At 42.3% G+C, this 23474-nt stretch overlaps 1 protein-coding gene across 5 annotated transcripts in view; it reads right to left on the reverse strand.

Moving 5' to 3' along the window:
- Positions 1 to 23474, reverse strand: part of ERG (ETS transcription factor ERG) — a 148544-nt gene that overhangs the window by 100271 nt on the left and 24799 nt on the right. For 4 of the 5 annotated variants that reach the window (XM_049835084.1, XM_049835082.1, XM_049835079.1 and 1 more), the window contains exon 2: positions 8646 to 8733. The exons of the other annotated variant lie outside the window; for it this stretch is intronic. In XM_049835084.1, the coding sequence (XP_049691041.1) occupies positions 8646 to 8684 (39 nt within the window). In that variant the 5' untranslated portion in view covers positions 8685 to 8733. The remainder of the gene's footprint in view (positions 1 to 8645; positions 8734 to 23474) is intronic. 5 annotated transcript variants of the gene reach the window in all.

A 23474-nucleotide genomic window follows, 5' to 3' on the forward strand; every position in this document is an offset into this window, starting at 1 on the left:
ATGACTGCCAGCAAGTTTATCTTTTATCCAAGGTAATCACAGATAATATGAAATATATAATGCACATGCCAAACACTCTTTTCAGGCCTCAGTAGCAGAAGAAACTGATCCCTTTTGTGTCACAAAAAAAACCACTGGAAGCAACAGAAGTACTAGGGCTGTAGGGGATGTAATATGGTAAAACTCACCCACATTAGCTGAGTTTAACCGTGTTGTAAATCTGGAGGGTAACATTTGGGTTTTGCGGGTTATTAGGCAGCAAAAAACTGCATTTCTGAGCAGGACCTGGTAGTGAAGTGAGCACACTGTAGCTCTATAGGGCTCACTGGCAAGACAGACATGGGAATTTAGGGGGACAGCAGTGGTCCTGTCATCCTTTCTGTTCTTCTAGGGCAGAAAGGACAGGATGCATATTTTCAATAAAAAACCAAAATTGCATCCAGAATACACCTATGGTATAGAATCAGTTTCTCTTTCTAATGACACATGCCTGGAAATACCCAAATACTGGCTACTAACTTAAGCCAAAAAAGAAATATTTTTCACAACAAGAATTTGAATTGGCTTGGGAAAGAACACTGAGAGTCTCAAAATGTCCTACAGAATGACGGGCAAAGACTTATGGCAAACAATAAAATAGCAAGTTGGTGGAAGGTATCTAATCAAACACCCATAACTGTTTATGAGGTAATGTCTGTGTTAATAATCTAAAGAAGGGGATTAAACAGCACATCAGCAAAAGATATTACACCCTAAAGTCAACTTTGGGACACCAACAGGACTGCTGAAATCGTCCAAAAGAGTCTTGAAGAGATTAGAGCATGGGTAGGAAATAATGAAGTAAGATTTCAGATTTAAGGAGGACAGTTGTCAGTACAAGTATGCAATATGAGATCCAAATGAAGGGCGGAGGGGAAGAGAAAGGAGGGAGAGTGTGAGAGAGAAGAGATTAATTTTTTAACATCATGTGCAGAGGAAACACGTCACCAAGCCCAAGGGAAGCATCTTGCCCTCTCTGTGGGCTGCGGGAGCAACAGCCCTTGGAGTATGCCTTCCAGCTCTAGGAGGTGTTACCAGAAGGATAACAACGTGGTGATTCAGGCAACGAGTACGGCTGACGGCAGGGCTGGATGCAGCTGCAGTGGTGATGGGGGAAGGCTGCCTGGCCCCCATCACCTGAAACGGGCTGTGACCAGAACTAATGCGGACAGGCTGCGGGATGCTTGGCAACCTCCCCTGAGCTCTCCCTATAAATCTCCGTCCTTAAGAAGGTGAAGAGGAGCAAAAGCAGTGTGAAATTAAAGGAGTTTGGATCTGTAGAGGGCAGATATACAAAGGCTGGTCAAAGAGGGGAGCAGGGTGGCTGCCTCTGAGGAAATGCTGCATGACAATGAGTCATGGGGAATAATCTCTCAAGAAAGGTTAAAGGTATTTGTGGCCAGATCAAGGTAAAATGCAAATCCAATGTACATTAAACAGTAATCTCTGACTCACTGGGAGATAAGCTCTGCACATCTTTAGCATCTGCACTGTATATTTGTGTGAGGATAGTCCTGGGCAGGTGGTTTCTGTAACCGCTTGTCAAGGAAGGAGGAGACTCATTACAGCCTCGCGGAGTCCCAAGGCTGCCCAGGCACCGTGCTGGCGGAGCCCCCCAAGGCAGACTTTCTTGCACCCCATCCCTTCAGTGCTTTCACTGCAGCCACATGCAAAAGGCACGGCCTTGGAGGCATGAAACACCGCATGGACAAGGACGGACACCTGGGCTAGTGGAGTTGCTGGCCCCATCTGCCAGGATGGCTGAGACCTAAGAAGTAGGAGACACCTACTTTGGCAGTGAGCTTGAGGGAGATCTACAGGCAGCAAAACAAGCCTACGATCTGGGAGCCCTCCATCCCACTCCAGGCTCTAGAGGGGAGGAAGAGGAAGGAGAGGGATCTTTTGTCCCAGTTTCCCCAAAGGCTTTTTGTCCCATTTTTGTTCCTGTCCCAGTCTGTCCTTCCCAACTTCTTCTTGCAACTTCTCCCCCCGCCTCAGCTTACCACCCTAGCTCTAGTTTTCAGGACCATCCATTTTAAGATTTCTACCCATCAGCAGCAGAAACGTCCAGACTTTTAACCATCTGGCAGACTGCAGAAATGAGATTTGAACACGTCTGACTCCACATTACAAAGGGTTAGTGTAAAGCATATATATCAGCCAGAGCATTGAAAATGCATTTGGTACTCTTTCGTTTGCTCTTTCCTGCTTATGAAAAAGATAATTTTTGTTTAAAAATGGCCTCACTTAAGGAATTATCCATGCCATTAGTCCCCAGAACAATAGAGATGAAAGTCTCTAGACCATCCCCTATCAAAATAACATACTTTTCTTTGAACATGTCATTAACACTGTTTTCCATCTGGCTGTTGGCAGCAATCTTGGATTCGCTCCGAATTGCTGAAAGTTCATCAATTATAGTACACAGAAGCCATTATCTCCCTTTTCCTTTAGCAAGGAGGCATTTTCTCAGGCAGAGAGAAGGAGGTAGAGTTCAAGAGAAAAGTAAAAAAAAAAAAAAAAAAAAAGAAGAAAAGAAAAATTTACCCATGTAAATTCTACAGCAATCATTTGGTTACAATCCAGAATTCAAAACTTCTGAGAAGTAAATCACAATTTCTGCATGTAAGGAGATTCTAGCTTTCAAATACAGTAGTGATTCTGGCATTATTACAGGTAAATGACGTATGATGACAGAGGATGGAAATAACACTCCAGATTTTAAGCCTGGCACTTTGGGGGCTTGGTGAATGAGCGCTGGTACGGAGGAGTGTCACCCACATTCATGACAAACTCAGTTCCTTTATTTTGATGAGAACCCAGCGTAAACCATGGCTATTGTTCAAACAAGATTTCGCAACTGTGATCCAGCTAGCATAATCAGTAAGAAGCATAGTGAAATTGAAACAGTGGTGTTACCCTGTCAGTACAAAAGCAGGGGAAGAGCTTTTAAAGTTTTGCCAGAATAATGAATGAAGTACACAGTGAGGGGTAAGCAAAGGGGATGGGACTTACAGCTACTCAGCAACGGCAGCTTCGGGGACTGCTGATACTGATGCTTTTTCACATCTGTCACTGAAGGACATTTGTAACCCACAAGATGAGAGCCTGCATGCAGCAGTTATCCCGGAGCAGCTGTCAGGCAGCACGTTTGCAGCCCGGATAACCCACAGTAGCTTGTTCACCTCTGTGTGCTGGGGCTAAAGGCACCATCTCCCAGCTAGAGGCCATTGCAGGCAATATGTCCATGGGGTCATCACCGATTCATACCTGTGGGAGGCTTGGCTCATTAGCCAACAACCATCAGGAGCAGTTATTCCGTATTTTCTTGATAGGATGGGAGTATGTTATCAAATTGACTCCAGTGGTGACACACTGTGATACAGTAGTATTACATACTCCATATGGATCGCCTACTCAACTATGCTGCAATGTGTCTGCCGTTAGCTTACTTCACATGTGACTTTGGGCAAAGCTCTTTGTATCTTTGGCTCAGACTTCCATGCTCTCACTCGTAGCTGAGCTGCCCAAATATCATTTTATAAGCAATGAAAGAAGTGCTTTAGCAATGCAAAGAATCCACAAAGACTAGGCTCCTAGCTTAGTCAAGACCCTAAAAAGAGGTGGGAGGAAAAGCCTGGCTTTATCCTCCTTATCCTGGAGGATAATAGTAATTCTGTCCTCCTTCCCTTCTTGTTCCCCTTGCCCATTCAGGCAAAGACTGTATTATGCATACAAAACTCTCAGCATAATGAAGTCTTGGATCCTATTTAGAGACTCCACAATTCCAGGAAAAATAACAGATTATATCAGACCCAGAATATGCTCCCTAATGAATAATACCAGTTAAAAAAAAATCAGATTTAACCATAACACAACAGATTAGGTACATCCAGCAGCATCTCTACACCACCACAATTTGAAAGCCAACATATTTCTTTGGCCAACAAGGGAGCTCTGGGATCAGGTTTTGTAACACTTCCAATGACAATATGGGATGCTGTGCATGGAAATGTGCATGTGCCACCTAATTCATAGCCTAGGCACATAAATGCTAAATTCAGGAGTAATTTTCAGAAATAGCTGTGGAGTAATTCTTCTATTTCTTCTGAGAAACCAGCTTGTCCTTCATTGTAATATTAGATACAGCTTTCAGATTTGGTAACCTCAATTCGATAGATTCAGAGGCAACAACCTGTAGTTACATCCACAGAACAAATGAGATTGTACAGACACAGACCAGCTGAATTTGGCTCAAAGTGTTTGATGCCCTTCGAGAACTTTTATAAAAAATGTCCTCTTTGATTAAGCTATCTGGGATGTAAAGTGTCCCCATTTTTCAACTTCTACAAGACAAAAGGCAGCTATGCAATTCACAAGCACCTCTGTTCAGCTGCTGCTGTTCACCTGTCTCTTCAGTTATGTCATCCCAGATCTCAAAAATCATCACCAAGGAACAGAAAAATCAGACCACCTAAATATACACAGACCAAATCTTCCACCAGCATAAATCACACTTGTGTCAATGAAAACTATACACATTTACCCCAGGTTAGACTCCATTCCTGATAGATGCATTCATTTCTTTACCTATAAGCCATACGCTCTACTCCTCCTCTCCCAGTGAAGGCCACGTCACTTCTGAATTCCTGAGAATTCACTTCTCAGTTCCCGAGAATTGGTTCCACAAAATCCCCTTGCAGTGATGGCACAGGCTAAGTAAAGTCAAACAAGCATTTGATCTTTGCAAATGAGGCTGCTGAAAGCAGAATTTAACCCTTAAAAAAATACAAGTTTTATTGAATGGTCAGTATTCACAAAGCACACATCACTAAAAACAAAATATGCAAATCTCAGGTAGCATTCGCACAGTGTTTCTGTGACTACTGTTATAAGAGCTAGAGTTTAATGAATAATAGAACAACAAAAAAATCACATTAAAACTTGTGTGTAAATGACAGTTAGTCTTGCCCATACAAAGCGACAACCTAGCCACTGACTTCTTGAAAACGTCTCTACCCTTTCTTTTGGGTTTGATGAGATACAACTCTTCTTAAGTTGTTTTATTTAATAGCGGTCTAAGCAGCTAGATCCTTATGTACCTCTCAAATGGCAGACTACCTAAATCAAAATAGTTCAGACTGACAAAGGCTCAGCTTCCTGGTGAAAACTGTATTCAGCACATTCATGCAACACCTAGTTTAGAAAGACAGCAAAAATGCTGCATTTTCTAGAAGTGACCCTTAGTGGACACAGAATCAGAGATCCACTCTTGCTGTGTTTGAAAACTTCTATTGGTGACAAAAGGACCTTGATCGCCTGACAGCATAGACAAAAATCTTCCTTAATATTATGATTAACATCAAGAATTTTATAGCACTCAATAAAAATGACAGCCCCTTTCAGTGGCATGGGCAGGGTAAGAGGTGAGGACAGAGTTGGTTGCAGAGTCCTGTCTACAAACTCTTCTCCGGTGTGCAGACTTGTTAGAGAAAAACTATTCTGGAAGAGTGAGGGAATACACAAACCAGCGCCTTGTACCCAAGCCCTTGCAACTATCAAAAACTCCCCAAATGACTGTCCACAAATAATTTCTTCATTCTAATTAGGGATACTGGAGAGCAAGAAATCATTTTCTTGCTTTAAATCAAACAAACACTTATTTTCTTAACAGTTTGCCACCAATACAAACTAATAGCACTATTTTAAGCCGTTAGCAGTAGCAAACCTTGTTAAACTAGGGTGCTGATCCCACAAATCACTGGGCACACACTCAAATTTATCGATGCGAGTAAGTCTTACTATTTCAGTCCTCTCACTGGCACTAAAAGTGTGTGGAATTGCTCAAAGATCAGGTTCAAAATTCCACATATTCTACTGAACTGGAACTAAAGGTCTGAACATATACATCCTTCTTCTTGTCCCCATCAAATGTTTCTTTCCTTTTTGCTTGGGCAAAACACAAGGCTGTGACTCAGGTGAAACTAGGCATTAGGGAGCAACAGGAACACAGGTTCACCATATCAATTACAGATGCTTCATCCAAGCTGAAAAAATGTAAAGCCTAATCTTTGGTAGCTATGGAATGGAGCTGGCTAAACAAAATGAGGAAGCACACATTAAGACTTTCAAAACATTCCCAAAATTGGACAGGATCTGCCTGGGTGCTGGAATCCAGCTCTCACCATTTCTCATTCAGGAATGGAGCACGAGAGCTTTGAGATTGGTTACATTTTCTCCTGGTAGCGGGAAAGGCAGATTTTAAAATAGCACACATAAAAACTCACATGATGCAAATGAAATCACCCTTTCTGCAAAAAAGATGTCTCTGAATATTCATATTGCCATATTCATTTATCTTTCACATTAATTTTCTGCACATGTTCAGGCAGAAAACTTAAATCGTAAAATCTGTCAAATCTTAATAATTCAGACACTTCCTAGAAAGTGATCTTCGAAGTTACAGCTCTAAATGCACATGAATGAGGCTGTGTCTGCTTAGTCAAAAAAATAAAATAAACAATACCATGTGACCTACCTGACAGAGCACAGTAATCTAAACAAAACCAACATATCAAGGATGACTTTAATGAACCCAGTTTGTCCCTTCTACCTCACCAGAAAAGACCATCACACCAAATAGTCTTTCCCACATCCCATGTGCTATACTTTCTCATAGCTTATTTTTAAGAATGTAGTTACATCCATCCACTTTTAAAGTCTAAACGAACAGAGCATCTCTGGCAGCTTTCTGAAGAATGTGTTTAGACCAAAGCAGACCCTAATGACATAAACAGAAACGTGAAGGATTTGATGTCTAGTTGGCTGGCTTTCCTATCCCAAACAGTATTAAAGTAATTGCCTTCCTCACACCCTTTTTCAATGTAACAGCAACTTCTGCATGCTGTTCTGCTGAAAACAGGCTCCTACGGGTTCCCTTGAACACATAATTACAGAGATTTTTATGCAGCTCTCTTTTATGTCCTGTAATAAGATGCATGCATACCCAGCCTTGCCCTCTCAAACGCTAACTCCCATGGTTAAAAAACGTGCTTCAGATACCAGTTTTGGCAGAAAGCATGAAACTGAGTTCCTCTTAATGTTATTTCTGGCACTGCGGACACTTAAACAGCATGAAGAGGTACTAAACCCCCTTACAATTTTTGAAGTCTTCCTGGTTGAAATCCAGGTGATGAGACATGTTGAGGCGAGACTGCTCATGGTGGTGGTGTTTTTCTGGTCTTTTCATAAAAACAACCACTGAAAGCGCTGGGATTTGGAAAACTTGGAGAGAGGAAAGGGACAAGCTCTTACACTACTGCCAGTCGTTCTAGTATCTAAACACAATCCAAAAACGCTGCAGGGAGCTATATAGAGAGCTTCTTTCATTCACTGCCTTTTAACAGGAAAAGTGAGTTGTTTAAAATAATATTTCATTTTTATTCAGTTAAAAACAAGTTGAAAAATGAAGCTTTTCTATAAAGAACTGCTGACTGGTAGATAGCAAGTCAACTGAGAAGAAACTCCATGAAAGAAATTGTAGAAAATGTAACTTCAAGGAAAGACAGAAAGACAGACAGACAGAAAGGCAGTCAGAAAGAATAAAAGAAAACTTTTCACTTACAACCTGCTTAGCACAACTGATCTATTTCTTTGATCACAGCAATCTTATTACACAAGCGGTATTTTCAGACAGCAAAATCCATGTGAATGGAAGTATGCAGTTTCATCATATTATTATATATAAGGATCGGTATGCTTTTTCCACATAAGACACTGCTATATGAGTGTCTTTTTACCTTGCAAAAGAGAATTACTGTTCTTTTCTAGAAGCAGTCAGGAAACCGTTTCCAAACAAAACCTCTAGATGACGAAATAGTGAGGCAGAAATAGAGTATCCCCCACATCAGTCAGTTTGTGAGGCTCAGATGCTGTTGTTGTTTATGTGCAATGCCCAAAAATGTCTTGTTCTCAGCAACACATCATCAGCTACACCTGCCAAGTCTAGCAGGTTCCTAGTCTTCAGTGAAGAAGGATAAGAAAGACACAGTAACAATAGCAATAGTAATAACAGTATCAATAAAGTAAAAACAGTACAACAGCTTTTGAAATGTAGCAAAACAATGTTGTTTTTAAGGCAGTAGCACAGTTCAGTGTCTACAGTCCTACGACTTGCATAGAACTATGCACTGAATCTTTTCAATGGGATGTTTCTTTGGCTTTGATTTTTTGCATTATGCTCATTTTCCTTCTCCAGTTAACTTAATGCATGCCACTGGCTTTCATGGAGCAGAACTGTGGACATATGAATTCAGTATTTTTCAAGTAGGTGTATTTTACCAAGCATACCAAATATTAAAGGCCAATCAAGGGTTTTTAATCTTAGAAAAAATTATCATCAAAATAACCACATACGTCAGAGCACATCAGTACAGGTGTCAGCAACGAAGACTGCAGCACTAACTCGTACAATAGCATATAAATATTGAGGAATAAAAGACCCACACAATTTATAAACATGCAAGAAAACCTGCAGTATGTATACATATTCTTTAATTTTATCACTCCGAAAATATCTGAGGACTCACAATAAACAGGAAACTAACCTTGATGTGAGCTGCTGGATCTGGGACAGTCTGAATCATGTCCTTTAACAGGCCAACCTGTTTACCAGGAGCTCAGATCCCAAGGCAGCTGTATAACCAAAGAAACAAGAAGTCATATGATTATATTATAAAAGTTTATTTTCAGTAGAAATCTCTTATCTTTTTACAGACTGATAAGCATCTTTCCTTCCCCAGACCTCCTTGAGAACCAGTACAGTTGAAGCTCTAAGACGTTTCTGCTTCCATACAGTCTGTTTAGGATATATTTCATACAGGAGAAAAGAGTCAGCCCTGAAATTTTCAAGGAAAATTGGCCTTTTTCTATAAAGGACCATTTTCCCAAAACAAGGACTCTGGGATGTGGTCTGTCCTGCACAGCCCCATTGTTCACCCAAGGTATCAGGGATTTCCACAACCACTTCTTCCCAATTTAGAATTATACAGCAGGATTGGGACAGATCTGGAGCTGATATAAATAAGTATCATTTCACTGAAGTTGTGCCCATTTACAAAAGCTGCAAATCTGGTCCAGCCACTCAATTAACAGCACTCAGAGCATGGATCTTCTGGGATCCCGTATCCATGTCTGGTCATAAAGTACAGAGGGGTTAGGGCAGGCGGAGTGCATTTGTCTTCTTGTGCGGGTGGTGGGGGACCATTAAAACAATTTAAAATAATAACAATATATAATGTAAATAATGTGAAGTACTGCTCAGTAACAAGAACATCAAATAACTGCTAATAAATTGGGATTGATAAGTCAGAAAACTAGAAGACATGGAGAAATGTAGGAACATGAATGTCATTTAAAGTAATCTGGTTTTTTTCTCCATTCTCCCTAAACGCCTGGAAATTCCCATTTCTCACGCAAGAGGTTTCCTTTTGCCCATGACATTGAACTTCTTTCATCTTTTAAAGCAGCAAGGCACTATCAGAAAAAAAAATCTTTTTGCTCAGCATGGGCTTTTTTAATTTCGTTATCTGTTCCCACATCTACACTAACTTGCAAATCAAACTGCAGATAACTTTTACCTATTTACTCAGGAGAAATGTTGATAGACTGACTAACACTGAGTTGCAGCTTGCCCCAGAAGCAGTCCTCATGATGTAAGGGAACCATTTATAAAGTGTGGTACTACACAGTGCAATTAAAGATATCACTGTTTAGAACTTGGTTCATTTCCCCCTTACTACTTAAAGAAGACAGCTTTGTCCCTCTTTAAATCCATGAAAATGATGTGCTTAATTCAATGGTCTATTGGAGAAACCCCAAAACAAGCCAAATTCCCATTTTGTACACCTTCCTCAGCTATCCATGGATGATCAAATGGGATACCAATGTAATGGTTTTAAGCGAAGATTTTTTCCTTCCACGGAACTTAAATATCTTCAAAAGCAACAGACACTTGTTTTGATAAAAGCAAACTTTCAACAGCGATGTCGTTCAGATTTAAGTCATATAGAAACACTAACAGCACTGACATGCCTTTCAGTTTCCTTCCTCCCTTCCCCAGGAAATCCACGCCCACCACATTATTCATTGGATTTATGGGATTTGTATTTTAAGCTTTTGAAACACCATACACAGAATTTGGAAACTACTAGATTTTATTTAAACTGAACAGAAAAATATTTTGAACCCGGTGTTAGATCATGTTTTCACGGTTTGCATACTTTCATCACTGTGTTGCCATAACGGTACCTCACCCCCAGCAAAGAAGCCTACCCAGGAAAGAGGGGACTTGTGCCGCAGCGGTGTTTATTTCTGTCTCTCTGATGTCTTTGCTCAGCATGCAAGCATGCACTGCGTCTCTCCTCCCTACCCACGTATTTTACTTGGTTAACCCAGGTTTCAGAAGAAAGCTGGGTTTAAATACATTTTGGGAAGCAACTTCCAACACCGCCTAGACAAAGAGAAGGGGCTCCGACGCTCCTTACAGAGCTGGGTACCTCTGCCCCTCTTTGTCCCCCAGAAATGCTGCCTGTCCCCTGCCCTGAGCCTGTCACCCACCCAGGACCAGCTGCGTGCCACCTCGCGTCGTGGTGGAGACGGAGCACGCAGGACCCCAGCTCGCCCAGCCTGCTCCGGCTCAGAGAGCTGCTGAGCTGGAAACGCCTGACAGCGGTGCGGGGATTTCTGCCTCTCCTGAGCTCTCGCCGTCTGGGTGGTTCGCCCGACAGAAGCAGGATTTTGCGCTTAGGAAGCACGTGTTGAGCTCAGAGGTGTGGACTCCATTCCAGAAATGCTCCGTGTCGCTCTGGATTTTCTTTCAGGGCTCAGACTTGCTTGAAGCTATTGGGGTTTAAGAGAAGTTGTTTGAACTATGCCAGGCCCATTCATATCACATCTTTTCCCCAAGAAGATGGATTCTTTGTAGAAGAGAAGATGACGGAGAACATTTGCAAACCAGTTGCCAACTCTACACCACATGGTATGGGAATCAAAGACAAGCAAATATTAGCCAATATGAGTTGGAAAGATGCATATGCAACTGTTCTGGCCATTCGACTTTTCCCCCGTACCGCTGTGTAGCGGTGATCCTAAAAGGGGGAATTCTGCTTCAAACTCAACCTTTAGCAGTGTGTTCTCCTTCTCACCTGGATATTCATTTATAGCTACTCTAAAGTGGAACATGTCCTAGTTTGCAAAAGACATGACTTTTGTCTTTCTACTTCTGGAAATCGTTGTTAAAAAAAAGCCAAGACAGTTTTCCTTGCTTTTTTCCAAACAGAAATATAATTTTAATTATTTTAGCTCCACCTTTACTGGCTGGAATTGGAAGCTTCCCGACATCTGGTACTAACTTTCTGAACCAGATGGTATTTATTGCCAGAACCTCCTCCACCCCCATCCCAAATTTCATGCTGGTCATGTTTGTGCTTGACAGTCTGTCACAGGGTCTGCACGTGGCTGTAGATTTTGCCCTGCATCCCCTGGCTAGTATGACTCTAATGTAAGAGCCAAAATGACACTAAAGCCTGGTTTAGGGAGACATCTCTATTCAGGAAACTGAAACAAGGAAATCATAACACAAACTGAAAGTTAAGTGCTTGCTTAAGTGCCTTCCTGCTTTAGGGTTTAACCCTGGAAGGATGTATTTGTAGCCACAGAGCAGGTTTTCTCACAGTTCCCGGCATCCTGAGTCAAGACTAGCTTTCATTAATCCTGGTTTAGCGGTACAGGTCCCCGTGGCACCCCACCTCACAGGGCGTCGGAGAGCAGAGACAGCAGCAGCAGTCCTGGCAGCACCCAAGGGACGGACCCTGCAGCTTCTGCTGACACGTGGCCAGCCGCAAGTCCATCATACGGCTGAAATGGAAAAAGGTCCTGTCACCTAACAGGAAGCCTTCCCGCCACGCAAAACAAATAATCGTCCACTGGGTCAGCGGAACCAGTGGGACTGTGCGTGTCTGGTCGCCCATCCGGAGCCACAGGGCTGCTGTGGGGCTGTGGTGCAGCACGGACGGGGAAGCGACGGCTTCTCAGGGGAGATGGCACGCACCCCGCAACCACCAAATGAAAAGAAGCTGTATTTTAGTTATGTATGGGGGACAGAGCATGTAGTGAGCATGGCCCAAGGGCCCTGGGACAGAAGACACCAGAGGACAGGCAGGAGACTGCTGGGACAGTACACCAGGCTCACATGCCCTGCCCATATCCCCGAGAAAAGAGGGTAGCTGGCATCAGGCTGTGGGCAGCATTAAATACTCACGACAGGATCTGGCTTTTGGTACTGGTTTCCAACCCCTGATGCATCCAAAGCATCATACAAGAACAACAGCAAGAGGAAAAAGTAGCAATGTTGCTCACAACACAAATCTCCCTCTGACGTTCAGGACAGATTAAAATATCAAGATAAAACCACGTTATTGTATGAAAGCAGCCAGACCTGGGTCTGCCTGTGCTACCCCACACAGGAGGAGACAGACCAGCTATGGAGTCTGTTGTCTTTCTGTGCACGCGTGCATGCAACCCGCATTTTTCGAGTTATGTAAATACATCAAAGGGTTGCAGAATTACGTACAGCTCTGGAGTTCACCAGATGTGATTACATTGTTTTTCCTTTTTATAGTCGTATCAAAAGGATTAGACTTTTTAATGTACACGTATACTGCCAAATTACTGAGAGGCTGAACGTCCTCTCTACATGGGGGGCAGTACGCACCCCTCTCGTACATTTTCACACTCGTGTTACCTTGCAGACAGGAACGTAGGTCCCTTTTCCGTAATTTGGCATGCTATGCTCACCTAAAAACACCAGCAGGTTCCTTCCAATGTGTTCTACACCCCACACTCAAGTGCTGCGAGAGAGCATGACCAGGCAGTCAGCAAAACTGACGGAAAAAGGCTCCAGGCCAAACTCCTAGCAAAGCGACGCCCACGCGGAGCAGAGCTTGGCTGCAGCAAATAAAGAAACATGGTCCGCGCTGCTGTTCTGCCGGGGATGAATGTGGCCCAAAGTACTTATCTGCAAAGGGAATAATGTTAAAAATACAGCCACAATGCGTAGCCAATACCAGATAATGAAGGGCTGCTTAATCAACGGCAAATGAGATGCCAGAATTGCTGGGCCAGATTCCTGGGACAGTGAAAGCAAGGACGGTACTGAATGATTGCCCACGCACAGGCTGCACAGGAGAGCAGCACCAAAGCTCTGCCCACAGGGCAGCATCTCTCCCCAAAGAGCCCTGTATCACCACCGCTGGGACGGTGGGAGCCTTCACTTTACACACATGTGAATGTCAGCATGAAGAGCTATGAATGGCACACAGCACTGGAGATTTGCACACACACACTGACCCAGACACACACTCCGGTACGATGAATAATACAGAGTGGCATCGCACCAGATTTCTACCAGCATAACTTTAGGATGTTTTATCATTACTCACAGGAGGTGAATCCCTGAACAGTTATGCAGACTATCCCAAGTGAGCGCCAGCAGGACTTTCAGACCCCCTCACACTGTCATGCAACTGTACTTGTCACATATTTTATAAGAACTGATGTTTTTCAGCTGTTGGAGAACTTTTGAGACATCCATTTCTGGACTGGTTTTTTTCAGGAAATCTCTTTTTACGCATCTGGGTGCTACCAGCACTGGTGAGACAGTGTGTAAAGAAGAGAAAGTCTGGGATATTCAAAAGGCAGAAGGACTGTAAACCTGCTCTCAATGGTGTGTAGAAACAGTGGAAGCTCCTGTAGCTTAGAGCTCCACTTCTTTGGTAGATGAATGCCCTTTGTGTGTTTTTCAGCCTTTCTGTCATTTGTGGACACCTAAGGTCATTCCAGTTATGGTGGGAGCCCTTTGTACAGCAAATTTAAGCCAAATTTAGGCTTGCTGTACTTTAGAAGTAGTCTACAGATCTGAGGAGCTGCAAGGACCACTAACTGAAAACCAGTGTGCAACCATTCCCCTAGTGCTGCTACTGCTTTATTCATATCATAGGGCTTTATTGAAATTAAGTTATTACATTAAGTCCTTAAGTTCTTCAAATTAAGTCCTCTAAAAGGACTAAGAAGAGAAGAGATGGAATCCTCATCCACTCAAATAAACTGGACTTTTGACACTGTCTGAAGCAGACAAGACATTCACCCCCTCTGCCTTAGCTGATACGCGCAAAACTCAGGAGCACAAGATCGTTACAAGCATGCAGTTTGGAAACTGCTAAACAAACAAACAAACAAACAAAACAATAAGCTTTTTGCACAACATGGTACTGTAAGCTTATGCCTCCCCTCCTCTAACACTTCCAGGTTTAGAAGAAGGCAGCGTAGAGCCAGGTGAGCGGCCGGAGTCAGCTCCCGCCGGCACCCGAGGTTTGCCGAGAGCCGGAGGGCAGCAGCCCAAAACTCAGTAGTATGTAGTGAAGAAAGGCCCAGAACTGAAGTCACAGGAACGTTTAGAATTCAGCATTTGTAAACCAGGGCTCCGATGAGCAGACTGTGATGAAATACAACTCTTCCAACCCAGGGCCAATATTGACAGTAAGCTATTACATAGCAGAGCTGCATGACATGGGCATAAAGCTTTTATGTGTAACTTGTGGTTGGGCATAACCACTTCACCTTTGGGGTTTTTTTTTCCTTCTTTTGTTGTAACCTCTCTGCCTTTTGACAACCTCAAGAATAAACCCCTGAGGAAAGACCCTGCTATACTCAAGGAATGCTACTGCCTTGCTACTGCAAGTGTGTATTTACTGTTAGGGTAAGACTTCATGATTGCAGGTGGATACCATGAATAAAGCAACAGTAAAGGACAAGAAAACCAAAATAGGAAAAGATGTGTTAATCTATGTTTCTACAACTTTCCATTCTCAGTGAAAACTTTTTGTACTCATCCTGCCCTTGCAGGACTGAACTAAAGGGATGTGTTGTGCACCGTCTGATGTGCTTGGCTGCAGGAGTGAAGCGATGCTAAGTGGCATTGATTGTTACAGTAGTAAATTAGGATCAATACATTTGGGCTAGGGGAGGTTCCTAACCTGTGAATCTAGTACACTCCTCTTCTGTATTTATGAGTACATTAAATAAATGGTAAGTTCTTTGGGAGCAATTTAAATCGAAGAATAACTCATGGATAAAATTCCAATTACGTCTCTTTGATAGTTTGTTGGGATTTTTTAATATTACGGCATTATTTGTTTAAAAAAATCAGTGGGAAAAACAAAAGCTGGGCGGGGCTGGTTGGTCGATGGGTTTCAATTCTGGCAGCCAAAACCCAAAAGATTTTGCACTTTCAAGAAACACCTAAAGAAGTTAATAAAAAAACAGAGTGCTAAATCTCTTTCTTCCCCCTCCCTCCCCCCCCCATTTTCTTTTTTTTTCTTCTTCTTTTTCTTTCTGGAAATTAAGAAAAATTCCCTGCCCAGCCCTTCTCCTGAAAAGCCTCCCAAGGGTTAGGTTTTATGACCACCTCATGCTGTTAAGTTCTCTCCCTCACACAACGTTAACGCTATTTCTGTCAGTCAGATCAGAGTGCTGGTCTAAGTTGCAGCAAATCCCCTTTCTGACGGGACTCCCTTCCAGCAGCACAGGTTCCCCGATGCAGCAAGTGCCCCCAGAGCCCCCAGGGTAATTCACGGCAGGAGGGAGCACGTACCAGCTCGGGGCATTGGGTGGATAAGACTTGCCCCTGTCGGCAGCAGACGTGGGCTTGGTGTGGTTCAAGCTGACCGTGAAACCACAACTTGAATATTACGGTAAGCAAGTCAGTAACTGAAGAATAAGCCATGTGTCACCACCTGTTTGTGAAGGCACAGATGGCCAGGGTTTACAGTTAGCTCTGTACTAATAGCAATACTCCAGGTCCTTAACGTCTGCGGGGGCAAAGGGATCCATCTATCTGAAGACACGTCTATGCCGTCTGTGTCTACGTCTGTCTCTCCTGGAGTTCATGGAAGACGGATTTTCTTCTGGGATCTGCATACATTTTTCTTGGAGGGGTTGATCCTCCTACAGGGAAAAGCCAGCAAATGCTCCCCCTCTCCTTCCCTTTGAATGTGGAGCCAGTGGAGGAGGCACATTTCTATGCTACCACCCAAAAGTATCTGTGCAGCTACTGCTTATCTCACGTTCCAGCCCATGATCTCAGGGGAGGATACAGCCCTAAATTAGCTCATTTACAGTAGGAACTTTAGACTACAGCCAAAAATATTTGTTTTTATTAGTACTCCCTATATAGTACGCCTCTGACCAATAACTTGTTTTATTTATTTTTTTGGCGAATTACCATGTTCTTATTCAAAGCCATAATGAGGATTATATATCAATGTGGAATGCAGAGCAGCTATTCCTGAAACTCCCAACTGCATATAAAAGAGTTTGGAATTCCCCAAACACTATCTCTTCAGTCCAGGCCACTTACAAATGTGGTTAACATGAATGAAGTAATATCTTCAGAAAGGAAGGAGACTTTTGAGTCACGTCTGACACATTTAACTACACCAACCACTTTCCATAGCTCAAGGTTTTGACTGTCTATCTTAATACCATGCACGGGTGTTTGATAATGATTACTCCCTGATGCTTATCCTGTTACAGGATACTTATGCACATGCACAGGATACAAAGGGGAGAGTTAAGGAATGAATTCAAGACTGTGCTCTCCAAGTGCAAAACCACAGAGGTCATCAGGAAAGTCCCCAGATCAAGTCAAATTCCTGCTTGGTGCACTGTGCTGCCTTTGCTTCATGCAAGAGCTGCCCTGTCGGATTTCTGTGCTTAACTATTCAAACTGAGCTCAGCTCCATGCTTAGCTGAAGGTGTCCACCAGTCAGCTCCACAAGAGCAAGACATGCGGCCACGAAGTAACCACCACGTAATTTCTGTCTGCAGATTATAATTATGGGCCTTAGTGCTCTACAGAAATACGACTTTCCAAAGAAAAACAGTGCGTTTTACAAAAGCAGGATGACATCAGGAGAGATATTTAGTGACAAATAGTAGTTTCTAATTTACATTCATTCCACTGTTAAAGCCCAAGCCTGTTTCAAACATTTTAACTGATGCTCCACTTAAAGTTACATCTGCAGAAAGATACACTCACCATTGCCAAAAGAATTAATACCAAATTATTTTGAGGCTGAAGTCACAAGCTAAGGAAACCTAATATCTAATTTTGAAAGATAAAAGCAAATGAAAGTGTTTTAGAAAGTGAAACAACATGATCCAATTCTATAATAACAGATTACATATCAACCTCCTGTGGTGCGTGTTATCAGCTCCTTCCTTGGCTAGTGCCTCTTGGACTTTAAGGCCATTTGTTCGAGAAAGATCTGTGGATTAGCCAATGCTGGCATTCAGCACTTGGTTCTGGCACCTGAATTTTCCAGGCCAGAGGTAGCTGTGTGAGCCTGAAGGACACATGATGTACAGGAGATTAGACTAGATGCTCTAGCTGCCTTATAGGTGTCAGATACCTGTGCCTCTATTTTTAATTTTGTTCACAAGAGATTTGTTTCTAATAAGCCCATGGAAAGTGCTAGGCAAGAATCAGTATAAGTTTTGTACCACACACTGCATTTGGGTGATACATTCGTATTTTCAACCACTTTTAAGCAGATAGTACAAACTGACGGCATATATGTAATAAGTAGAAAGCAGCAGTATTTTTTAAAAGTCATAAATAATTGTGTCAACACCTCACAGACTTTTCAAGGATAACTACATGATTAAATTTGCATAATCAGAAATTACATACACCATGCACTTTCAATAATTACTGAGTACATTAGACTAGTACATTATTTACTGCAGATTATCCAGCAGTTCTGCCAAACCTAGAAAAGTCCTGAATTGTTACAGCTAAAACCAATATCTAAAATCTGAAGAATCTTAAATTAGATTTATGGGAGAACGAAAGTGTAATGTCACTTAGCTTAGAAATATATGAGCAAGAAATAAAAAATAGTTAACATTTTCTCTGCTTTCAATAAATTTCCTGGGTTGTCATATTCAAGAAACATATATGCTGTTCAGGAACAGAATGTACTGGCACCGAATCTGTTGCATGCAAGCGCTCACTTTGGGGATGCAACAAACGTTTCAGTAATCTGCAGTGGAAAGTTGTCCTCTTTTTTTCTCCCCCTAGGTTGTTGGGGGATGCTTCTTGTTCTAATGAGGAAAATCATTGGTTTAATGAGCAAAATCATTTTGTTGGGGTTTTTTCCCCTGTGCATGGACTCCCTGCTGTTGGTCCTGGGTGCTGCAAAGAGAAGAGGCAGCTCTGCGTCCTGGGGAGCTCACCCGTGAGACAGCCCCATGGAATGCCTTCTTCGAAGCTGTCTCAGAGCATCACTGGGAAGAAACCGCTGTAGTTGTCCAGCCCCTACCTGTGCACCCCAGTCACGACCTACCAACCCTTTTCTGCTGCTGTGGCCCCTCACTGCAGGGTCCCTGTGCCAAATTCACTCAGCTGCCCCCTTCGTGGGTGGGAGCAGGAGCTGCACCTCCCCTGAGATGTTCCCCTGGGGAGCGCTGGGCCTCTGGGAGGGAGAGCAAAGATCGTGTCAAGCCCCAAACTGGGCTCGACAAGAACTTTTTCTGAAGCAAGTTAAATCAAGAGCAGACCGTGTGAATGTAAACTACATCCCATAGCCACTTACTGAAGTATACTGACAATCCCTATCGCAGAGAAAATGCCCACAGAGATGTGGGCACATCCAAGCAATCAGGTTTGTGGACCCAAGGTGTTCCAGGGAGCGTGAAAAATGGTCCCATATGTGGAAACTTTCCAGAAGGAGGCCTGACCTAGCCACGGACACTCACTGAAAGTGAAACAACACTTGGCCAAATAGTCGGCTGAGGGTCTGAAACAAGTTTCTCCAGCACAGCTTTATTTTGAAAGACATTCATGGTGCCTGCTTCCCTTCTACAGCCATGCACGGGCATCCCCCCATCAGCAAAAGAGGGGGGTCAGCAGCAGAAGGAATGGATGAGTAAGTAAGTCCTCTGTGAAGGGATAAGCAAAACATGATAGAGAGGGTGATGGAGAAGCATGGATGACCCTTCACAATCCCCTGCAGGTTTGTTGTTGTTTTGAAACTCCACCCTAAGGATGGCAAAGGGGCTTCATGGGGAACAACATTAACAACCAACGTAACTGTCAACACCAGTTTTTTCTTAAAGTATTCTTAAGACAAAGTGTAAATACATGTGGTGATCCTTCTTTAGTATATTAGTAAATTAAGCCAGCTTCCAGTGGAAATTATTGTTTGACTACAGAACAAAACTAAGCAGAGTCTCTGAAGTTCTTCAGACCAATTCTTCCTTGCTGTTACTAAATGCGTTTTACTCCTTTTGTACGCCCTTGGCATAAAATCCCTTTTTTCTATTGGTTTAATTTCTCTTTTTATTTGTGGCACTTTCATTTCAGATGTTGCAAAATAAAAGTAAAAAAAAAAAAAATCCAAACACCTGTATAAACACAAGGCATTTAAGAAATAAAGTAACTTCCATTAAGCATTGACTTGCACTGCAAAAAGTGCTTCAAAAGTACATATCAGAAAGACTGGCACTTCCATTGCAAGTTAAATCTCACTTTATCAATAAAAAATGTAAATGCATTATAAAAATAGAAATATAACATATCCTTAGCAAGAAAGTACCTTGGAAGGATATAAGTCATCTTCAATAATGCTTTGATTTGTGACCTTCACAGCTTTGTTTTCATCTTTATTTCAAATGCATTTGAAGAATGTCTATAAATAGCTAATACTGACTGAATGTATAATTTTAGGCTCATTTTTTCAGCATCTGGATTTTGCAGTACTTTGCTAGATGAAACACGGACCTGTCACTTGTGAAACTGTGAAGTCTAAAGTTAAGTGTTTAGAAGAATAGTATTTTCTGGACCTAAATGTATTTCCTAATAGTGAGTGTAAAGCTGTAACGTAAAATTTACAACATGTTATTGAACCTGTGGTAAGCAAAGATGCAAGTTTGACTCAGAAATGTGAAGAAACGAATTTCATGGAAAAGACACTCATTAAAGTCAGCTGAAAACTCCTAGTATGTTTATTTCTCTATATTGCAAGGGAAATGTCTGTATTCCTCCTCACATGCTATTTAAAAACAGGGGGAAGAGGAATGCATTTAGCTCATGGAGCCTGATTTCACAGCAGACAAAAAGTGCAGGAAAAGCAGCACGTGGGGTTTTGCATGCGGATAAGTGAAAAAGAAATATTAACAATTATGATGCGCTTTACTTCCAGCTGGAGAAGAAAAGCAATTGGAGGGTTAAGGCAGGTTTTTCTCACCCTGCGTGCTTTTTCAGCAGAACCTTCAAAGGCTCCAGTGTGGCAAAGAGTTACAGCTGCAACTACCTCTGCACTTTGGAAGTAGTTCCCCCAAAGCAAATAGGACTAGTTTTAATGTATAAAGACACAAATAGGCCTTTGCAAGGATAAGGCTGCAGTTATCTTCTTGCTTAGCTTTAATTCAAAATCAGGACTTAATGGAACAAATACAGCTTATGGTCCAGGCTTTCTGTAGATACAATAGGAAGTTTGGGAATGGGATACAGGAGGGTTGTGGGGCCCTTTATATTTAGTTATTCTGTAATTAGTTGTTTTTATTGACATACGGCATACAGATGGGCTTATACATTGCTATAGAAATATGGCCAAAGTTTATTATCTTACTACATTTATTGCCATGCCTTCTATCGTGATGGTTCACAAAAGCACACAACTAGCACAGGATCCAATCCCATTTACGTTAAAGTAAACAGCAAAACTATCACAGATTTCAGCCGTGCAGGATCAGACTTCAACCACTATATGGGCATACACATGTGTTTCACCCACTTCTGAAGGGGTTTGTGCCTGGAAGGGAGCAGCAACTCTTCTAGCAGAGAATGCTGCTGCAGAACATAGCTAATTCCCAGAACCAGCAGAAATAGATGGCAATTTTGGAGATAGGAATAATTTAGACTGTTTCTTTAGCAAGGGAAGCCCAAATAATGTCTTGCCCCTGTGAAAATAGTACGTTCTGGGTAGTATTTCGAGGGCTGGTGCCTTTACATGGGAATTTTGTCACAGGAATTTAACACCCATTGCCTGCACCCCAGGCTGGCTGTCCACCCTTTCTTTTCGTTCAGCCATACATAGGATATCTTGTCACAACAGACCTATCCTGAAATTGTTTAGCTCTCAAGAAAAGGTTCTTGCGGCATTTTTATAGTCAAAAATTTTCCTTTGTTCTCTCCCTCCAAAGCAACAGATCCCATCTCAAATTCTCCTGCAAAAAAAATGATGAGACATAGACATGTAACAATTTTGAGGTTTTATAGTGGTTCAAAACCTGATTGTAGAGTCCAAGTTTAGAATAAATTTTTATATACCGCTACACATTCGTTTGGATTTCAGCCACTCTTCCCCAAGGATGCAACCTTAAGCAATACCCATCAGTATGTTTTAATACAACAAATAATTCCCCTTCTTTTTCCCTCCTGCCTTCACCAACATTCTGCACATTTCCCCAGCTCCCACTACACCTAGGAAATGCTCACATTTTTTTTGCAATGTTTCTGTCTAAAATATTCTTAATTTCCAAGTCCCACTCCCGTTCCTATGCTCAGTGAGAGCTGAAAAATGTTTCATCCAAAAATTATTCAATCTTTCCCAACATTTTTTCTTCCAAAACCCCACTGACTCTTCTGTGCTTATTCTGACCAGCTCCCACAACAGCCAACAGTACTCGATGGTAATGTGAGCATATGGCTTTTGTGTCAGCTACAGAGATGCTGTCAACGGAGACAGCGTGTCCAGTGGGACTCGAAACACAGGGCTGCCCTGAGGTCTCCTGTGAGGTGAACTCCAGACCCACCGTGGAGATCTAGCAAAGGAGAACCAACCTAGATGGCAAAGGACTACCAAAACAACTGTGGTGTTGAACTGTGACCCTTTAAACTGCTTTCTGTTTGACATGAACTTGCAGGGTAGGCCAAGTTTTACCTCTACTTGTACCTTCTTCATTTGCATCTCAAGAAACCCTTTCTACTCCTTACTAATGGAAACTCCCCACAGTATAACACAAATGCACAAGATACCAAACAGCACCAAGTTTATCTCCACCTGCTAAAGCACACAAGGAAATCCCACCTGATGCCAGGAGGAGATGCTGTACACATTTAGCAATGCCTCCTGACTCTACGACATGCTCCCTGCAGCACCTCCGTGTTCACGTGGTAGAATACGCGTGAGCTCTGGGGACGGAGAACCACAGAAGAGCTGCGGCTGGACGGGACCTGTGGAGTCATTTGGCCCAAAGTCTGCCCAAAGCAGGACCTATTACAGCAGGTTGCTCAGGTCCTTGCCCGGTCAAGCTCTGAATATCTCCCAGGCCAGAATTACACCACTGCTCTAGCCACCTGTTCCAGTGTGTGGCCACCCTTATGGCAACTTTTTTTCTTCTTGCTAGTCACAGTTTCCACTGTTGCCACTTAAACTCCAATCCCTTGGGCTTTTGCTGCACACCTCTCAGAAGAGTGTAGCTCCGTCTTCTCTACACCTTCCCATTACTAGCCAAAGACTGCAATCATATTTTTTTTTTTTACTATTCTGCAAACTTTGGACCTCTTTCATTTATGCTTTTGACCTCTTGCTCAGTGCTACACTGGCTTGCTACAATAGTCAGGTGCTAACACAATTCAGTTCAGCTTAAAAAAAGAGAGACTTAATTTCCATCTCTGTGGGTTTGTCTGTGGCTGTGTGTAGTATTACAAGTGAAGGCATTATTTCAAGAGCATATGAACCCTTAAAATAGGAAGTTAGGATAAGTTTCATTTCTGAGGGCCAAATAAGCATTGTATGTAACTCATACTGACTATATGTTGAAATACCTTTCTGCCATCCACCAGTGAAGTAAAAAGAATAGGCATGTGGCTGTGGTGGCCTCCTCAGTTCTTCAAACCATGTCACAACTAATCTATGATCATAGCTTTAGTAAGCATTCAAAGCCTTGGTGCAGCTTTAAAAGTTCATTCTGTGTTCTCGAAAATTATTAACCATTAGAAAAAGTCACATATGTCAGTATTAAAGATCTTTTTTAGACATGTTATCATGTAGATTAAGATTTATGTTTTCTGTAACATCAGTCTTGCATTTCCTTAAACAAATGTACTCCTAAAAGAAAAGAAAAAAAAGCAAGCTGCAAGTTCAAAGAATTTAACTGAGTGATGCAAAATATTTCCTTTAAATGTAGATCCAATTTCTTCCACTTTTTTATGTGCCAGGTGTGTATAAATGTCAACTACCAGATCTATAACAGCAATGACTCTGCTTTTTCAGTAGAATTAAAAAACTAAATCACTATCCTTTCCACCC

Source organism: Accipiter gentilis, chromosome 32 (genome assembly GCF_929443795.1).
Source record: "Accipiter gentilis chromosome 32, bAccGen1.1, whole genome shotgun sequence".
Lineage (NCBI taxonomy): Eukaryota > Metazoa > Chordata > Aves > Accipitriformes > Accipitridae > Astur > Astur gentilis.